The sequence below is a fragment of the Montipora capricornis genome, chromosome 5 (genome assembly GCF_036669925.1).
Source record: "Montipora capricornis isolate CH-2021 chromosome 5, ASM3666992v2, whole genome shotgun sequence".
Classification (NCBI taxonomy): domain Eukaryota; kingdom Metazoa; phylum Cnidaria; class Anthozoa; order Scleractinia; family Acroporidae; genus Montipora; species Montipora capricornis.
The window spans coordinates 18,158,576-18,175,335 of NC_090887.1; the positions used below are offsets into that span (position 1 = coordinate 18,158,576).

The following is a 16,760-nucleotide window of genomic DNA, read 5'->3' on the forward strand; positions in this document are numbered from 1 at the left end:
GTGCAATCACAAGCCCAAGCATAAGCAGCTTATGCTAGTGAAAACGAACGTCGACATGAGCATCAAAAATCAACCACAGCAAACACTATTTTGTTCAAATGTTCAGACGCAAGGAATCTAGAACGAGTAGTAATAGACCATTTTCGAATTCCTATGGCTGGACTGGATCAAGCATGAAATGGAGGCTAGCATGAAATGGAGGCTAATTTGCCCGCATTAGCCTCCATTTCATGTTAGATCCAGTCCAACCGTTAGAATACGAAATTGGCCTATTGACCAGACGCAACACATTTCCTTGTGGTTATGCTGCATTTCGTTTTCATAAGCGCAAGCACAAAGAAAAGGAAAATTTTTGATCCTTTGTGCTTGTAATTATGCTTGCGTTTACCCCGTTTTCACGGTGAAATAAGCTCCCTTATGCTTGCGTCGCTAGCGAAAACCGGGCTTAAATTCCTTGTTTTGTCGCGTTCTCGTTGACGACCGCGTCGTAGATCTTAAAAGTAGGAACTTTACAATCTACGACGGCGACGTCGACAAAAACGTCACCTCAAAACATAACTTTGCACTGTCGTTTCTCGTGGTTAGGCCATCTCGTTCGCGTCGTGCAATGTGGGCGAAGTATCCTAGAAATAAATTGGTACGAGCAGTTTCAGAGTAAAAATAGCTGAACTATCTCCGAGGGCTTATCCCACTTGGCTTGACCACAAGTTCTTGAATTAACAGTAGTTTGGCGCTGAGTTTCAGTAGAACAGCCGTATAAACTTGTTGTTGAAGTTAACTTCGTCTTAAACACGTCAATTTTCGCTTTGCTAATATTGGGGAGACTGTATATCAAATCAAATCAAACTAGAGCAAAACAAGTCAAATGTTGGTACGTGATGAGAGGGAAAAAAACTGGAACACCCGTGGGAAAACCCCCATCGTAGCAGAATCGAACCCCGTACGACGCCGAGTCCGGGAATCCAATTGTGCCCCATATAGGGAGCTGGGTTTAGTGTATTGACTAAACTAATTTTTATGTCTTTCTACATTATCTGGGTTATTTAATTCTGAGGAGGTTACGTAAATTTAATTAAAATTAAGTAAACGTTATTTTGAAGTCTTGATGCAATATGTGAATTTTTTTGATTTTGAAGAGAGTACGAAAATTTAAATTTAATTCACCCTCCCCCCTGAGTTGACATTGTTGACATGTATTGTCAAGACGCGTGATCTGATTGGTTCTACGTTGACGTCTTAGGGGATTAATTGGCAATGCATTATAGGCCATTGTGCGCCTTGAATGTTATACAACATACAGCCGAGTAACATTCATTCCAATTTCAGATTTCAGCTGCGGAGATGACATGATTTTGGAACAATGTCACAGAAATGGGAATGGATCACTAAAATGTCCCCAGACCTGTCAGGACTTGGATCCAGAAGATGGACATTTGTACTGTCGAAGGTGACAGATGTGTTTTGGCTTGAAAAAATTAAAATTGCAGAAAAAGAGAAACGGGCGGCTTTCGTTTTCACGAGACTTCTCTAATAGAATCGCGGATGTACAGTACAGTACATACTTAACTGACCACTACCCGGAGGGGCTTTTCAAGGTCATTGGAGAGATTAAGCATCACGTTTACGGCAAACGGCAAACGTCGAACTAAAATTTGCGTTTTGCCAAAAATGGAAAAAAACTCTTTTGATATGAGCTCATTTCTTGGCTGTTAGTAGCAGGTATCAAGTAACTTTTCAAATGAGAGAGACGAGTTGGAACAACACAATTTTCATGCTTTTATGACAAGCAGCAGCCCACCGTTTCACGTTTGCCGTTTCACGTTTGCCGTTTCGCGTTTGCCGTTTCGCGTTTGCCGTTTCGCGTTTGCCGTTTCGCGTTTGCCGTTTCACGTTTGCCGTTTCACGTAAACGCGATGCTTACTTATTTTATCTCTCTATTGAAACACAATGAACGGAACGACAACAACAACTGTTAAGAATCCCAACTGGCCGGAGGCAAACCAGTTGGCTATACATTACAAGTGCGGCCGGGAAGTTGAACCAGGGACTATCAGGATCAAACTGACAAGTGGTCAGAACGGTCGCACCGCCACGAAATCGCGATAAGGATGAATACCTACAGTCTAGTTGTGACTTTCGAGGAACGCTTACCATTTTTGCCAACTTTTCCATCGTGGGAATAAAACATAATGTTCTTTTCTTTTTCTGCATTTCAGGCGTGGATGTGTAGAGGCTTGTTACTGCAAAGACCCAAACTATGTCCTGAGAGGAAATAAATGTGTTATGAAGTCAGATTGCCCATGCTATCATGAAGGCAAAGAATACGAACCAGGCGCGACAAGGATTGACAAGTGCAATTACTGGTATGTGATTTTAAAATAGCTTGGGGTCTAGGCTAAAAAAAAATATATTAAAAAACCCCTGCGCTTTCACAGCATGCAAAATTTCACGCAACTCGAATTCAAGACACGCACCTCGAAACATTCACTGTAGCACCCACCTTGTTACTAACAAAATTACTTGTTAATGCACGATGTTTTACAAGGATTTGAACAATTTCAACGTATGTTACACAAATCAATTTCTCGTGCAACTCCTTTTTTGCATGAGCGTGACTGAAAACGTTAGAAGGCTAGTTACACTATAAATTCCACAGTGTAACAGCGGCACTTTTGGCAACAAGACCTACATGAAAGTAATCGCCTATTTGAAAGAGAGAATAATAACTACTTAATAACCGAGAGTGAGATCGTCACAGCAAAATCTCAAACTGAGGTTGCGCGGTCAATACAGCTAGGCCAAGGTTTGAGATTTTCCTGTTACGACCGAACGGTCGAGGTTATTAAGTTGTTTTTTATATGGCTAACAGAACAGTTCTAAAGAGGAAAAAACTAATTTGCATAATATCTAACGCTTAGCTGCTCTTAGCCGATGAGATCGTGCGTTATATCGGCCAGAAACGCTACCATATAATAAAAGTTCGTAACGCTCCTCACCTTCACTTTACATTTTGGCGCAATTCCTTGTCGCTCTTTTCTAAACAACGTGCAATGCTAAAACGCTAATAATCTAAGCTTGACAAGAGCGTCAGTACACGATCTCTCAACAGAGGCTTTTCGTGTTGAACGAGTTGGAATAATCGCGAATAATGACAAAAACAATATATGTTTTAAAATGGTGCTCTCGTTAGTTGCTTAAGCTCTCTGAAAGATCAGAGAACGTTATTGCGTCTTGTTTGTTGTTCAGACTCTAATATTCTGAAAGAAAAACAAAGTTTGCCGTTTTTGCAAAAGATAATTTCCTTAATGAAAGACGTGTATTAATTTCCTCAAAGCGCAGCAAAACGTGATTAAAGAAAGTCCAACCGACGTTCATAATTCAGTTATGCAGGCACCTAAATGTGTCAACAGTTTCTGAAATATTTTTGTTTCTCTTTTAGCACTTGTAAGGGAGGTGGAGTTTGGGAATGCACCAAAGAGGATTGTGATGGTTTGTAGTATTCTTCTATTAGTTTTTCTCGATTAGAAAAGAACAGGAAGATTTTTTTCGTGGACAAGTTTATTCAGCAAACGGAGGTTGTAAAGAGGAAGCCATCGCTGATCGCAACCCCATACGACCGAATGAATGGATGAATAACTGATTGAAATATAGAAAAGGCGAGGTAGCTCAGTGGCTCTTTACAAGTGCGGTATCAAATTTATCCGTGTTGACAATGAATGGGTTACAGCAATGATCAAACTCCTTGCACGTCAGTTCTCTCTATTATAGTTCATGTACAGGTAGCCTTTTTTAACAATGTTGAATGCTTTGCTTCCTCTTATAGAGTTATGCCAAAGAATGGGCAAAGTGTACCGTGACTGCGGGGAGACGTGTGAGAACTTCTTATTGAGTGATGCTGAACGCGCGTCACGCTGTAAGCCTGGATGCTACTGTTCAGGAAATCAACTGCTATTGGAAGATGGAACGTGTGTCAACAAAACCGATTGTGGCTGTAAACACAATAACAAGTTCTACAAGAAAGGAGACGTCTCTCCCGTCGATTGTTCAAAGTAGGTGTTTATATTGTCATTCTATTAAGAGCCCAACATCATTGTGTTTTGGCATTTATAAACACTACAGTTCACCTAATACTCCTTCGTGACGAGTCATACAGCTGTGCTAGACAGCTCCCTGCCAGTTGTTTGACACTCCAGTAACACTAAAATTACAATTGGATTACATTTACGTGATTATTAAATGACGATTGCATGATAGTGAGATGACATTTAACAAATTGATGTCAGTTTTTCATGTCATTGTCAATAACAGAACAGACGCATGAAAAACTGACATCAATTTGTTTTTTACAATAACAAAATAAGACAGAGGGATCAAAATTAAGTCAAAACACGAGAAGAACGCGGGACATAAATGCGAGAAACTTCAATCTGACGTGAGGAATATCGCGCGTCATTATCGCATAAATTATAAATTTATGTGCCTGTCCGCTTATTGACAATAAAAATTAACCAATGAGCGCGCGAGAATTTTGCAGTCATTGTAAAATATTTGTTTTTCATCTCAGGAAATGTAATGGTGCCCGCGAATGGATCGCTGATGATTTAATTGAGCCTTTACCAGAGTACGAGTGCGCGGCGTATGGTCAAGATCATTATCGGACATTTGACGGTAGATGGATTGTATTCCATCACGAGTCATGTGAGTTTATTTTGATGGAGGGCGATGGAGTGAAAATTACTATAAAGAATGAACCTTGCAGGTGAGTCTCGGTTATTCAGCATTTATCAGAAATTTCCGAGGAGTTAACATTTCATTAAGCAAGCCAGCCTCGCAGGAAGGTTCAATTTTATTTGGGGAATACTCTGTATTCGACTTTTCTCGAGAGTTGCAGAGAGATTTCGTTTCACCATGACGAACGAACAGTGCAAGTAACATTAAAAAAAAAAAACACATCTGAAGGTATTAGGTAGGTGTCGAAAATGCTTGATGTATTCGGCGTATCTCGATGGCGAAAAAACCCTTTGGAAGCATCTTAATTAACCCTTTAACTTGCGTTGGCGAATATTTTATAACGGTCTTTTACTTCCGGGCATTACGAGAAAGGCCTTTCTGGTAGGGGTAGGGGAGAGGAAGCAGAGAGGGTGCGAGGGACAAGGAGAAGGGGGTAAGAGCTGGAGTAAGAGCCCCCCCCCCCCTCCTTTAGGGTTCCCCGAACGTGAGGACGTTAAGGTGGCTCGATAGGCAAAAAAATCGTAAAAATATCATCATTTTGAAAAACGCTTTCCTTAGCTTCTACAGGCATTGAATGGCGTCCTTATATAGAGAAAACTCGGTTTTACACATTTTTTCTTTACTATGCTAATTCATGTAGTTATGAAAATGAAAAACGGTTAGCTTTCAGTTGTTTTGCTGGGTACCACTATAAGAATTCTTTAAAAGATTCAACTTATCAGGAGGGGTTTGTCTTGCTAGTCTAGTGGATATCGGACACTGTAGTAAGAAGCCATCGACGTCTTGCCCAGACTTGATTACCAGCCGCTGTTTCGGGAAAGAGCCAGCGTTCACTCCCTCTCGGGGAGATACCCGAACTCGAGTGAGCGGCGGAAGTCGAGCCTACTTCCTGCCTCGTCCAATCCTTTGTGTGGGTTCATTTCCATTAGTAGGGATAACGCTCACATGGTTCACATGGGGTAGGACTAGCACTTCACATCACACTCTAATCAGTTAAGTCTGTTCAAGTATAAGTACTACACGGCCAACGTTCGCAAAAACGTAATCCTTCCTTATAGTTGTCCATGTTCATTGCCGTGACTTTAAGATCTCCAGTTCCCACGGCCTGCTCCCGTCTGACCATGTAGCTCAGCGGTGATCTAATCCGAAGGTCGTGGGTTCAATTCCCACCCTGGTCAGAGTATTTCTCTGTCTTTGTGTGGGCACATTTCCATTAGTAGGGCTAACGATCTACTAGTAACGCTCTTAGTAGGGCTAACGTTCTACTGGTTCATATGGGGTAGAAAAACTAGCACTTCACATTACACTCTAATCAGTTAAGTCTGTTCAATTTAAATCTTGTCTGCATGTTTTTAAAATTGTTTGTTTCAAGGATGGCACAGTGGTGAGAGCATTCGCCTCCCGCCATTGCTGCCCGGGTTCGATTCCCAGACTCAGGGCGTCTGCAAATGATGTGCGTTGTGTTTGTTGGTTCTCTGCTCTGCAGCGAGAAGTTTTCTCCGGCCGGTACTCCGGTTTTCCCCTCTCCTGAAAAAAAAACCCTAACTCTTTAACAATTAGACCCGTAGCCCGCAAGGGCTACGGGTCAATGGCCCATGAGGCGAAGCCGAATGGGCTATTGACCCGTGGCCCTTGAGGGCGAAGGGTCTAATTGTTTTAGTATCACCCAACTAGTCGGACAGAAAAGTCAATAATAAAGTTAGCAAATGCAAGTTAAAGAAATATTTATTTGGGATTGAAACAAAAGAAAGCGTCACGCTTTTCGCTACTCGAGGACTATTACTAATAGTCCTCTGGTAGCGTAGCCAATCAAAGTGCAGGATTTGCATTAGTCCACTAGTTGGGTGATACTAAAACCAATTAGTGCTTCAGCGCTAAAATGACTAGACACTTAAATAATTTAAGTTCCTTTCCTTCCTTTGCATTTGAAGTAAATTATACGTCGTGTAACTTGAATTCAAAGGAAATGTGAGTTTGAGGGATAGAAATACGTCCTTGGACATGCTGAGATAGGGAAACAAGTCCCTACCCACTGAAACAGAACTCGTAAAAGATTTTTCCAGCCAGTGCAAAAAGAAGTTGATTTGGGATTTTAAATCAAGAATGGCAGATAACATCTTATAATATTATTTCAGCATTTCTTGCATAAATTATCACAGAGCTTTGTATGCGTCAAATCACCCGTCTGTACCTAAGCCACCACGCCTTCTTTGTGTGTCTTCGTGTTCAAGGCACAGACATTTTCTCGTCTAAATGTTTGCCCACATTTTGAAGTAAATGAAGATGTTCCAAAGCGGATGAAGTAACCTCTTGGGACTCAGACAACTAAAATTCCTAAAAGCTCCAAATTCCGAAAATCTAGCGTAGATTTTTGTACCCTACAATCGCTCCTCCTTTAACACATCTGTGCGGGCAGTTCTTTTGTTTAATGTGGTGTCGTCTTACACACAGGCATTCGGTGGAGCTGCAGATGTGCAAGCGAGTTGGGATTGAGCTACAAGAAAGCAAAACCTTCATTGATTTGTTTCAAAAGGAGTTTTCGATCAACCAAAATGGAAGCCTACTCACCTACAAACCTGGAGAATACCCAGAGCCTTGCCAAATGGAGATTCCCAACGTAGAGATTTTTCAAGTGGGCCTTTTTCTGATAGTCCGAATCTACCAGCCTCGCAATCCACTGGTTATTAATTTTGAGGTAAGTTCTGGGTGACCGACATTGTGTTCAACAAGAAAAACACTTTCAAATATACGTCTACGAAAAGGCTGATAATCTGGAGGCGAGAGAGAGTCCCCCCGCAACCCTTGGAAGTGACCACCATTGTGAATCCTCATTTGAAATGTCGATGACACCATCCCAATATAATCTTTGGTGAGAGCCTATTCGCAATTTTTCGTCATGTAAGTCGACAATTTTACTCAACCGTGCCCCGTGCTGATAGTGCAGTAACATAGATTTGTTTTGACTTTGAAGTTCACTTTCGTAGGGGAACATCCTACAGTCCCTTACGAGAGTCCCTTGTTGTAAACGAATAGCTCTAAATACAACTATTTGCTCCGAATTTCCAGGGCATCGCTTCATTGTTCAGAAATCTGAACGAAAACGTAAAGTCTATTTTGTGTTCGTTTTGACATGTAGGTGCGATTTGACAAAGGCTCCCGTTTGTATATATCACCGAATTCGAAATATAAAAGCAAGGACGTTTTGGCTGGTATCTGCGGTAACTTTAATGGAAGGCATCGAGACGATTTGATGATGCCAGATAAGAACACGGATGCAGCTGACGATACCGCGTTTGCATATGCTTGGCGAGATGAACAAGACTGTCCATATGCAGTTAAACTTGATCCCTGTTTGGAAAATCCTGATCGTCAGGGCTGGGCTGAAAAAGGTAGATCGCAGTAACGCTACCCCCTATCCTCCAGTCCCATAAAACTTCTGTAGTCATGCAGGAATGGTGAGAGTTAAGGACGGTGCCTACTAATTCAAAGGTATTTTTGCGCGGTTTACTGAATATGCAAGAAAAAGCAGATCTTAACAAGTGTTATTGAAATCCAAAAAGAAAATTGGGGGTAACCACGCATTTTTCAAAGATAATTAATCAACAATATTTGTAAAAAGCTTTAAAATACAAAGCAATGTATGGTGTTCTTTTCCAATCTGAAGCCTAATTATCTCTGAGAAATGCATGGTTACCCTCAATTTTCTTTTTGGATAGCAAGAGCACTTGCTAAGTTCTGCTTCAGTTCTCCGCACAGTTTTGAACCGCGCAAGAATATCCCTGTAAAAATAAGCACCACCCATAAGAAATCCGAATATCTCGATATGCGCAGAACGTATGCGTAATAACAATAGTAGGCACCGTCCTTAAGGCCTGAGCAAACGGCCTTAACATTTGCTTCAACATTCGTTCAATTTTTTTGAAGAGCGATCTTGAAACCGTTTAATCTCCTCCCACCATTTCAACCGTCTTCAAACATATTGAATCCAAGTTGAATCGATGCCGAATGAGTTTTAAAAGCCTGAAAACTTTGTTTCAACAACCATTCAATATTTCTTTTGTTATCGCGAATGTTGAGTGAAGTTGAAGGCGCGTGCCCCTCCCCCCCCACCCCACCCCTTTCTTTCAACATTGTTTGGTATGCGCGTACGCACTAATTGGTCTCTGAGGTATCCATGTCCACATCCATAGTAACAACCCTGGCTGCGGCCTGGGACTGAATACCAGGCCTCTCGTTAAGCTTTGTTGAATCAATTGAAACCTTTTGGTGGCCCACCCCAGTAGTATATAATGATACTGTAAAGAATTTTATTCCTGATCTCTATGGTGCAAGCTGATAAAACCTCCCTCTCTCTCTCAAACAATAGAGAAATTTAGCATCGCATGTTTCTGTCTCTCTTTAAGAATCCGCTCGATATCCGGAAGTAATAGGCAAGAAATTAGCTGGAATAACAACGATTTCTTTGAATTTTGGTAAAGCCAATTTCAGCCCACCGTTTGCCGTAAATACAATGTTAAGTATTTCCATTTTTTTAGATGTTGGAATGGAGGGAATTTGCAATAAAGCCTCATCTGGAGCATTTTCCTCCATTTCTTGCTTGTTCTAGTCTCGCTGTTACTATTTGAATATAGCCTGACAAATTCGCATTGATTGAAGGAAAGAGGTAGATGCATCGATGAGAAGGTCTTGGTTTGGTATCACAATATTTGACCGAAATACATATGCTTGCTAAAACGTGCGAAATCTTGTCTTCAATTTGTTTATCTTCAGGCTGTAATGAGATTAAGAGGAATCCAAACTTTACGGCCTGCCATGACAGCGTGAACCCAGACCCCTACTTAGCGGCTTGTAAACATGAAGCCTGCTTGTGCAACAAAGGAGGAGACTGTGCATGCTTTTGTTCGGCGATAGCATCATACGTACGGGCCTGCAATCAACACGGCATTTCAATCACGTGGCGTCGGGAAGGTTTTTGCGGTAAGCAGTATAAAAAAACTAAAGGTCTTTAGAAACGAAATGTTGATTGAAAAAAATCCCTTATTTGCTGTGATAACTCTTGATAAAACGTGCAATGAGGAATGAAATAACTACTCCTAACGGCGTCATATCACTGTTGTGTACCTGATAATCCTGTTTATCTTCTTGCTACTTCCTATTAGTCATAAAACTTACTTTGTTTGACGTCTGTTTCATATTTTACCCAGGCTTTGTGCTTATACATCATCCCATGCTTTAGTGAAGCATTCGTAGACACACACACTGCACACCAAACACCGAGAGGTTTTCAGAATGATGTAGCAATGAGTTTCCTACCGGATTCAAAACGTTGTTTAGGAACTTGTTGTTAAAGTGATGAATGGATTGAAGAGGTGTTCTTTAGCCAAGAGAATGCTATGTAACAGTTTTCTTTCTCAGTTATATCCAGCGATAAACAGAATAGTACCTTGTGATATGGCCCGTATTCCATCGCAGCTTATGGACTTTTGCTACTGGCGATGGTGAAACAGGCCATATTGAGGCTATTAGGATTGTGAATTGCTTTGATACTTTTAAATTTATCAGACCCATCACAACCTAGTTAGTTCCGTGTAGGTGCGTCACAACTTTCGAGAATCAATTTCTCGTTTTTACTGACAGAGCTTCCTTGTTGCCGTCCATGTAAAAACACTGGAGGATACCTACCTAATATTAGTTTGCCGAACGCTTGTGAGCAAAAACCAAAAGACTGTGAAAAACTCGGAGCCAGATGCTGTCGTGGCCCACGCGTAGAAGGATGTTCTTGTCCTGATGGAACTTACTTTGATGGTAAAAAATGTGTTAACCAAACAAAGACGTGCGACAAAACATGTGTCCCGGTGAGGCCTCCCGGTAGCATCGCAAGTAGCTACAGGTGCGTTTAGACAATTAATGGGGCATTGTCATGACAGTTTTTACTGTTTTCGGTTAAAGCTGGTTTTAAATTCAAAACTTAGTACTTCAACCTACTGGTTTAAAATGTCAATGGCAACCCAAACAAAATACGTGAAAGGAATTTAAGCAGGATGGGCTGTCCATATAGCATCGATGGCGTTTATTGGAAAAAAGAACTTGTCAGAAGTTGAAAACGTTTGCCATCCTTTTAAAATGTCAATCCATTTTCTCCTTCTCCATATTTAAATAACTCTTAGAAACGAAACCGTGGCCATCAATTTCAAGACACGTCTACTTTTACATTTTCAGTTTATCAGATTGTATCATTACCACTCGTAAAGTAAATCCAGAAAGAGAAGTGCCTTTTGCATTTCTACAAAACGATTAATTAAACTAGATTACAATTTTGAAGTGTCCGTCACCTTTTGCGTGAATTTTATATGCTTTCAAGTTTGAAATGAGCTCTCCGTTTTAACACATGAGGTTAAATACTTAATTTTTTTCTATCCATAAATTGTTAGCTCAACTACTTCCATCTCGTCTTCCTCAAGTTCAAGTTTGTCTTCGATTGTGCAGAGCTTCAGTTCAAGTTTGTCTTCGATTGTGCAGAGCTTCCTGAGTAAAGTTCCTCCACCTTCCACAGTAATCCCAGTGTCTTCATCAAGATTATCAAGATCAGAATTTACATTGTCCACCTCATTGTCTAAATCGAGACCAGTGTTTCCGCCTGTGCCTACATCCAGCAGGTTATTCTTCTTGGCATTCAATATCGGCCGTTTTCACATTAAAAGACGAACAAATTGTCGAAACGGACAAATCATCCTGTGGTTTGGTCGACTAATGTGATTTCAAGACGACCAACTCCGCTAGTGTTGTCCGACGTAAATTCATAAAAGAAAAAGACTGGCACTAGGTATGCATGGGTTGCTTGCTTTACTCTTCGCGCCAACCTTCCGCCCTCCCGCCATGTTGAAAATTTCCCATAAACCATCGCTTCCATCGCTAGTTCCATTTCCCCGCGGTATTTTGTTCGTTCGTCTAACGTGAATTTAGGTCTCTTCGAAAAATCGTCTTCTTGGAAGGACAAATTTTCAGACAACTAAGTTGACCACGAAGTCGTCTAAAAATCTGCGCGTCCCATTTTCACATCAGATGATTTGTACGTCTTCTAGTGTGAAAACGTTCATGGAAATATAACTTATTTATAATGGCAATGGGAAGGAGACTTAAATAACAGGTGACGCCAATAAAGAGCAGATATTTTAAGCCCTGGGAAAGCTCCTTGTGTGGTGCACAAAAGGCAGGTCTAGTTAATACCAGCACATGAATACAAATTATTTATGACGTTATCTCGAAGATTTTCTATAGTTTTTCATTTATTCCTACTCATTGTCACATCGAAGTTCGAGATAAAAAAACACAGGCACAGTTTGTTGTTGAGATGTCGACAAGATGTGAACTCTTTCATCATCGAGCTTTGTTTAAAAACAACGGTCTATAGTCGATTGCTCTTGGCGCCCGTAAAAACTGATCTGTCACCTCCATGACAGTTTCAACAAAGTTGTGTGAAGGGCATGTTCATACAATGGTTAATACTTTGAGAACAAAATGTAAGCGCCGCCCTCTCGGTTGCAAAAGGGTTATTTGATCTAGCAGGATATACATGTTAGTGAACTTTAAAAACGTCAAAACATCCATTAGAATATAAGAGCGACGTATAACGTTTCCAAGGTTCCAATTTTTGCAAAATTAGACATATTTTGACAAATTTAAAAGAATATATTCAATTCTTTGGTTTTATTTCGTAGTGAGAAAACCTAACCCACTGATGAATTTCCACGATAAAGAAATAAACGAAATGGAGAAGTGATCCTGGCACGTAAATGGACAATTTATGCAATTGTCACTTACAGACACCTGAAAAATTCAGTTGGCTTCAACAGGGTTAAAACTCATGAACTCTGCGATGCCGGTGCAATACTCTATTAAGGACGGTGCCTACTGTTGTTATCGCGCATACGTTCTGCGCATCTCCAGATACTCGGATTCCCTATCGCCGATGCTTACTAATACAGGGATATTTTTGCCCGGTTTAAACCTATCCGGAGAAAGTAGATCTTAGTAAGTACTCTTGGTATCCAAAAAGAAAATTGGGAGTAACCATGCATTTTTGAGAGATAATTAAGCTCCAAATTGAGAAAGAACGCCATACTTTGTATTTTAAAGCTTTTTACAAATATTATTCATGAATAATCTTTGAAAAATGCGTGGTTACCCCCAATTTTCTTTTTGGATTTCAATAACACTTGCTAAGATCTACATTTCCTGCATATTCACACACCGGGGCAAAAATATCTTTAATTAGTAGGCACCGTCCTTTACTGAGCTATGAAGCCACTCAGTTGGGATCAGGTCGATTTGTCGGCCTCTTGTGTTCCCTTGAAGGACTCGGTGGAATAAATGTATTTTTGAAGTGCGTGTTATTGAGGCGTCTATTGCTACAGGTGGCTTGAAGATACAGTTGCTTGAATTGTCTCTGTGGTTGGGAGGATGACTTCTCCATTTCGTATATAACTCGCACTTCAAAAATACATTAACTTCATTCATTCAAGATTTTTCCCCTTACTCTGATTACTTTTCTCGCTAAGAATTGAGTGTCCACTTTCTTTCTTTCACGACGTTTCTGATAGGACCAGCAAGGCAAATTACAAAACCTTTGGTGAACATTTGTCTCGTAGATACGAAAGATAGGACCAGTATCCATCTCACTAAGTAGTTATGGTGACGTCGCAGTATTTTGGAGTTCCTAGTACTGGTATTCCAACTGGTATAGCTCGAGTGTCTCATCAAAAACAATACAATCTTCATCCACCTCATTTTCCATTAGTGTGACAAATATTACATCATCCAGAACGACGAGCTCCAGTGCGGCCATGCCAACTACAACACCTGCATCCTGATCAACCCTTTCAAGTGTCTCAAGCAGTGGGTATAGTCCAAGCTTTTACACTACAACTTGTTGAAAATCTTGAGAGAGCACGCAAAACAAAGCTGGCAATTTAACAGTTTAATTATACTCAAAACACTGAGAAAGTAAAAATGGAAAGACCAAGTATTTTCGTGCAACTGCCGCTTATCAACTCGATCTCGGAATGTCCTAGAAGTGGTAAACATTACATCATGTTTCTTAATATAGCAAGATCTTTTCTAAAAATAGCAAGTTGTTTTTTCCCGCCAAAAAATATTAACATCGGAACAGTCTTTGGAAAGTTCCCAACACTCCTCCTCACTCGTCAGCAGATTGTTCTTTCCTTGGACGAATTCCAGCCATGTGTCGAAGTTATGCGAACTTCGCGAGATTGAGACCTTTAGTAAGCATATCAGCAACCATGTCTTCAGTTCCTAAATATTCCAATTCAATGTTTCCCTTAGCGACTTTGCTCACGAACAAAGTGAAACTTGATGTCGATATGTTTTGCGCGTCCATGAAACTGTGAATTCTTGGACATGCAACTAGCAGATCGGTTATCCTCGAATACCAAGGTTGCGGCAGTCTGCTTAATTCCTAGGTCTAACGGAAGTTGTCTCATCCAAACTGCTTCTTGAGATGCGCTTGCCAATGCCATGTATTCAGCTTCAGCTGTTGACAGAGCGACACGTGACTGTTTTTTACTTCTCCAACTGACTGCTGCTCCTCCTGTCTGAAAAACGTAACCAGAGGTAAACTTGCGGTCATTCAAATCACCAGCCCAGTCTGCATCGGAATAACCCACGCAGTCTTTCATCTCTCCTCTGTTGTAGAGCATACCCAGTTCTTGTGTTCCATTCAGATATCGTATGATCCGTTTAACTGCTGTCCAGTGCTGATTTGTGGGCTCTGCACAAAATCCCGCAGCATTATTCATAGCGTAAGCAATATCTGGCCTTGTTCTAGTTGATAAATACTGCAGGCTTCCAACGGCGAACTGGAACTTTGCTTGATTTATCTTCTCACTGTCGTCTACAGCTTTGACCGGCGTTGTGACTGGTTTGGAGTTCTCCATACCAAACCTCTCCAGAACAGTTCTCCATCATTCAGGTTTTGAATGATTTTGACACCCAAGAAATGATGGGCCTGGCCCATAACAATACAATACAATACATACTTAATTGACCGCTCCCCATAGGGGCTCTTCAGGGCCAATGAAACAATCAACGAAACAACAGAACACAACAACAACAACTGTTAAGAATCCCAACTGGCCGAGGCAAACCAGTTGACTATTTACAAGTGCAGCTGGGAAGTTGCAACAGGGACTACCAGAAACAAATTAAGCGAGAGGTCAGAGCGGGTCTTGAACCCGGGATCTCCGGATCTCAAGGCAAGCGCCCTAACCACAGGGCCACACTGCCTCCAATCGAACCTTCATAACACACTGCTTGGCATCTTCGTCCTTAATTTCTGCCATTCGCTCCTCACTCTTACAGGCTAGTAGTAAATCGTCAACATGCACGAGGATAATGCACATCTCGCCAACTGAGTTGATGTATACACAGGGATGTCCGGTGGTTTGCACAAATCCCATCTTCTTCAGCTTGTTGTCCAGCACGGTGTTTCAGCATCTTGGAGACTGCTTGAGGCCATAGATACTTCGATTCAGTTTGCACACTAAGTCTTCTTTGCCTTTAACCTCAAAACTCTCCGGTTGTTTCATATACACCTCTCGTATATCTGCATTTAAGAATGCAGTGGTCACATCCATCTGGTGTAACTGTAAACCATGTTGCGCTGATAACGAGGTTACTGTTATAACTGACTCGAATCTAATCACGTCCGAACTTTTGAGAAAAACCTTGAGCCACGAGTCGAGCTTTGTACCGTTCGACTGAACCGTCAGAGTTGGTCTTGGGCTTGAACACCCACTTACTACCCATAGATTTCTTGTCCTTAGGTAGTTCTACCAAATCCCAGACATTGTTTTCTTGAAGCGACTTAATTTCATTCCTCATTGCTTCCTGCCATTTGATCTTGTCATAACCAGACAATTTGCTATTGCACCTATTCACCGTAGTAATTTGGCGGCTTTCGCTCTCGTGTTGACCTTGGCAATTCGAACTTTGATTCTTCATCTTGAACTGGCTCTTCCAAAGAGTAATCAAACTCCACGAGGCGTTCGTGATTTTCTTCTTCCTTCGTTGCACTTGGCTCCTCCTCAATACTGTAGTTGCTGAACTCGTGAAATATCACATCCCGAGTGTGAAACACTCTTCTTCGTTCTGGGTCATACACCCTGTAGCCTTTAGTTTCACTTCCATAACCATCTTTCGGTACATGCGCAAAAGCAGTACAGCCAAATATGCGTAGATGATTCAGTGTTGACCGCTCATCTCTCCAAGCCTCAGATGGTGTCATCTTGTTCACAGCCTTCGTAGGACTTCTGTTTTGTAAGTAAACCGCCGCTGACAGCGCTTCTGCTGAGGACTTGTGTGGTAGCTTCGAATCAGCTAGCATTGTTCTCATTCTTTCAACCTACTTCATTTTGTTCGGGAGTTTTCGGGATCGTACGTTCATGACGGATGCCCTCTCTCTTCAGGTAGCTTTCAAACTCTGCTGATGTGTATTCTCCTCCGTTATCAGTACGCAAGACTTTCAATTTGTGACCAGAAGAATTCTCTCCCAAAGCTTTCCACTGCAAGATTTTCTGGAAAACTTCATCTTTGCTCTTTAGGATATAAATCTACAAGTAACGCGTCTTGTCATCGATAAACGTTAGGAAGTATTCACCATCACCGAGTGATTTGGGCCCATCTTGCCACATACATCACTGTGAACTAAGCCAAGTTTCTCCTCACTACGTCTGCTCCTTTGTGGAAACTTGCTACGATGAGTCTTCCACTCTGTGCATGATTCATAGAGGCTGATTCTCTTGATGAATTATAATCAAATCCATCAACCATATCGTGTCTGAACAACTTCTCCAGGTTGCGTGCACCAAGATAACCATATCGGCGATGCCAAATGCTTCCTTTGGTCTCCCAAGAAGACTTATCATCCGTAACATTCATCTTTTGACGTTCCTCTTGACAGTTCAGGTAGTACAGGCTGCCTACCCTAGTCGCAGTTGCAATCAGCTTGCGGT

At 41.3% G+C, this 16,760-nt stretch overlaps 1 protein-coding gene across 1 annotated transcript in view; it reads left to right on the forward strand.

Annotated features, from left to right (window-relative positions):
* LOC138048466 (mucin-2-like) overlaps nucleotides 1-16,760 on the forward strand; it is a 97,281-nt gene that overhangs the window by 24,883 nt on the left and 55,638 nt on the right. Inside the window, exons 19-26 of the mRNA XM_068894652.1 lie at nucleotides 1,327-1,447; nucleotides 2,217-2,363; nucleotides 3,440-3,489; nucleotides 3,824-4,049; nucleotides 4,565-4,759; nucleotides 7,183-7,426; nucleotides 7,868-8,120; nucleotides 9,502-9,708. Coding sequence (XP_068750753.1) covers nucleotides 1,327-1,447; nucleotides 2,217-2,363; nucleotides 3,440-3,489; nucleotides 3,824-4,049; nucleotides 4,565-4,759; nucleotides 7,183-7,426; nucleotides 7,868-8,120; nucleotides 9,502-9,708 — 1,443 coding nt within the window. The remainder of the gene's footprint in view (nucleotides 1-1,326; nucleotides 1,448-2,216; nucleotides 2,364-3,439; nucleotides 3,490-3,823; nucleotides 4,050-4,564; nucleotides 4,760-7,182; nucleotides 7,427-7,867; nucleotides 8,121-9,501; nucleotides 9,709-16,760) is intronic.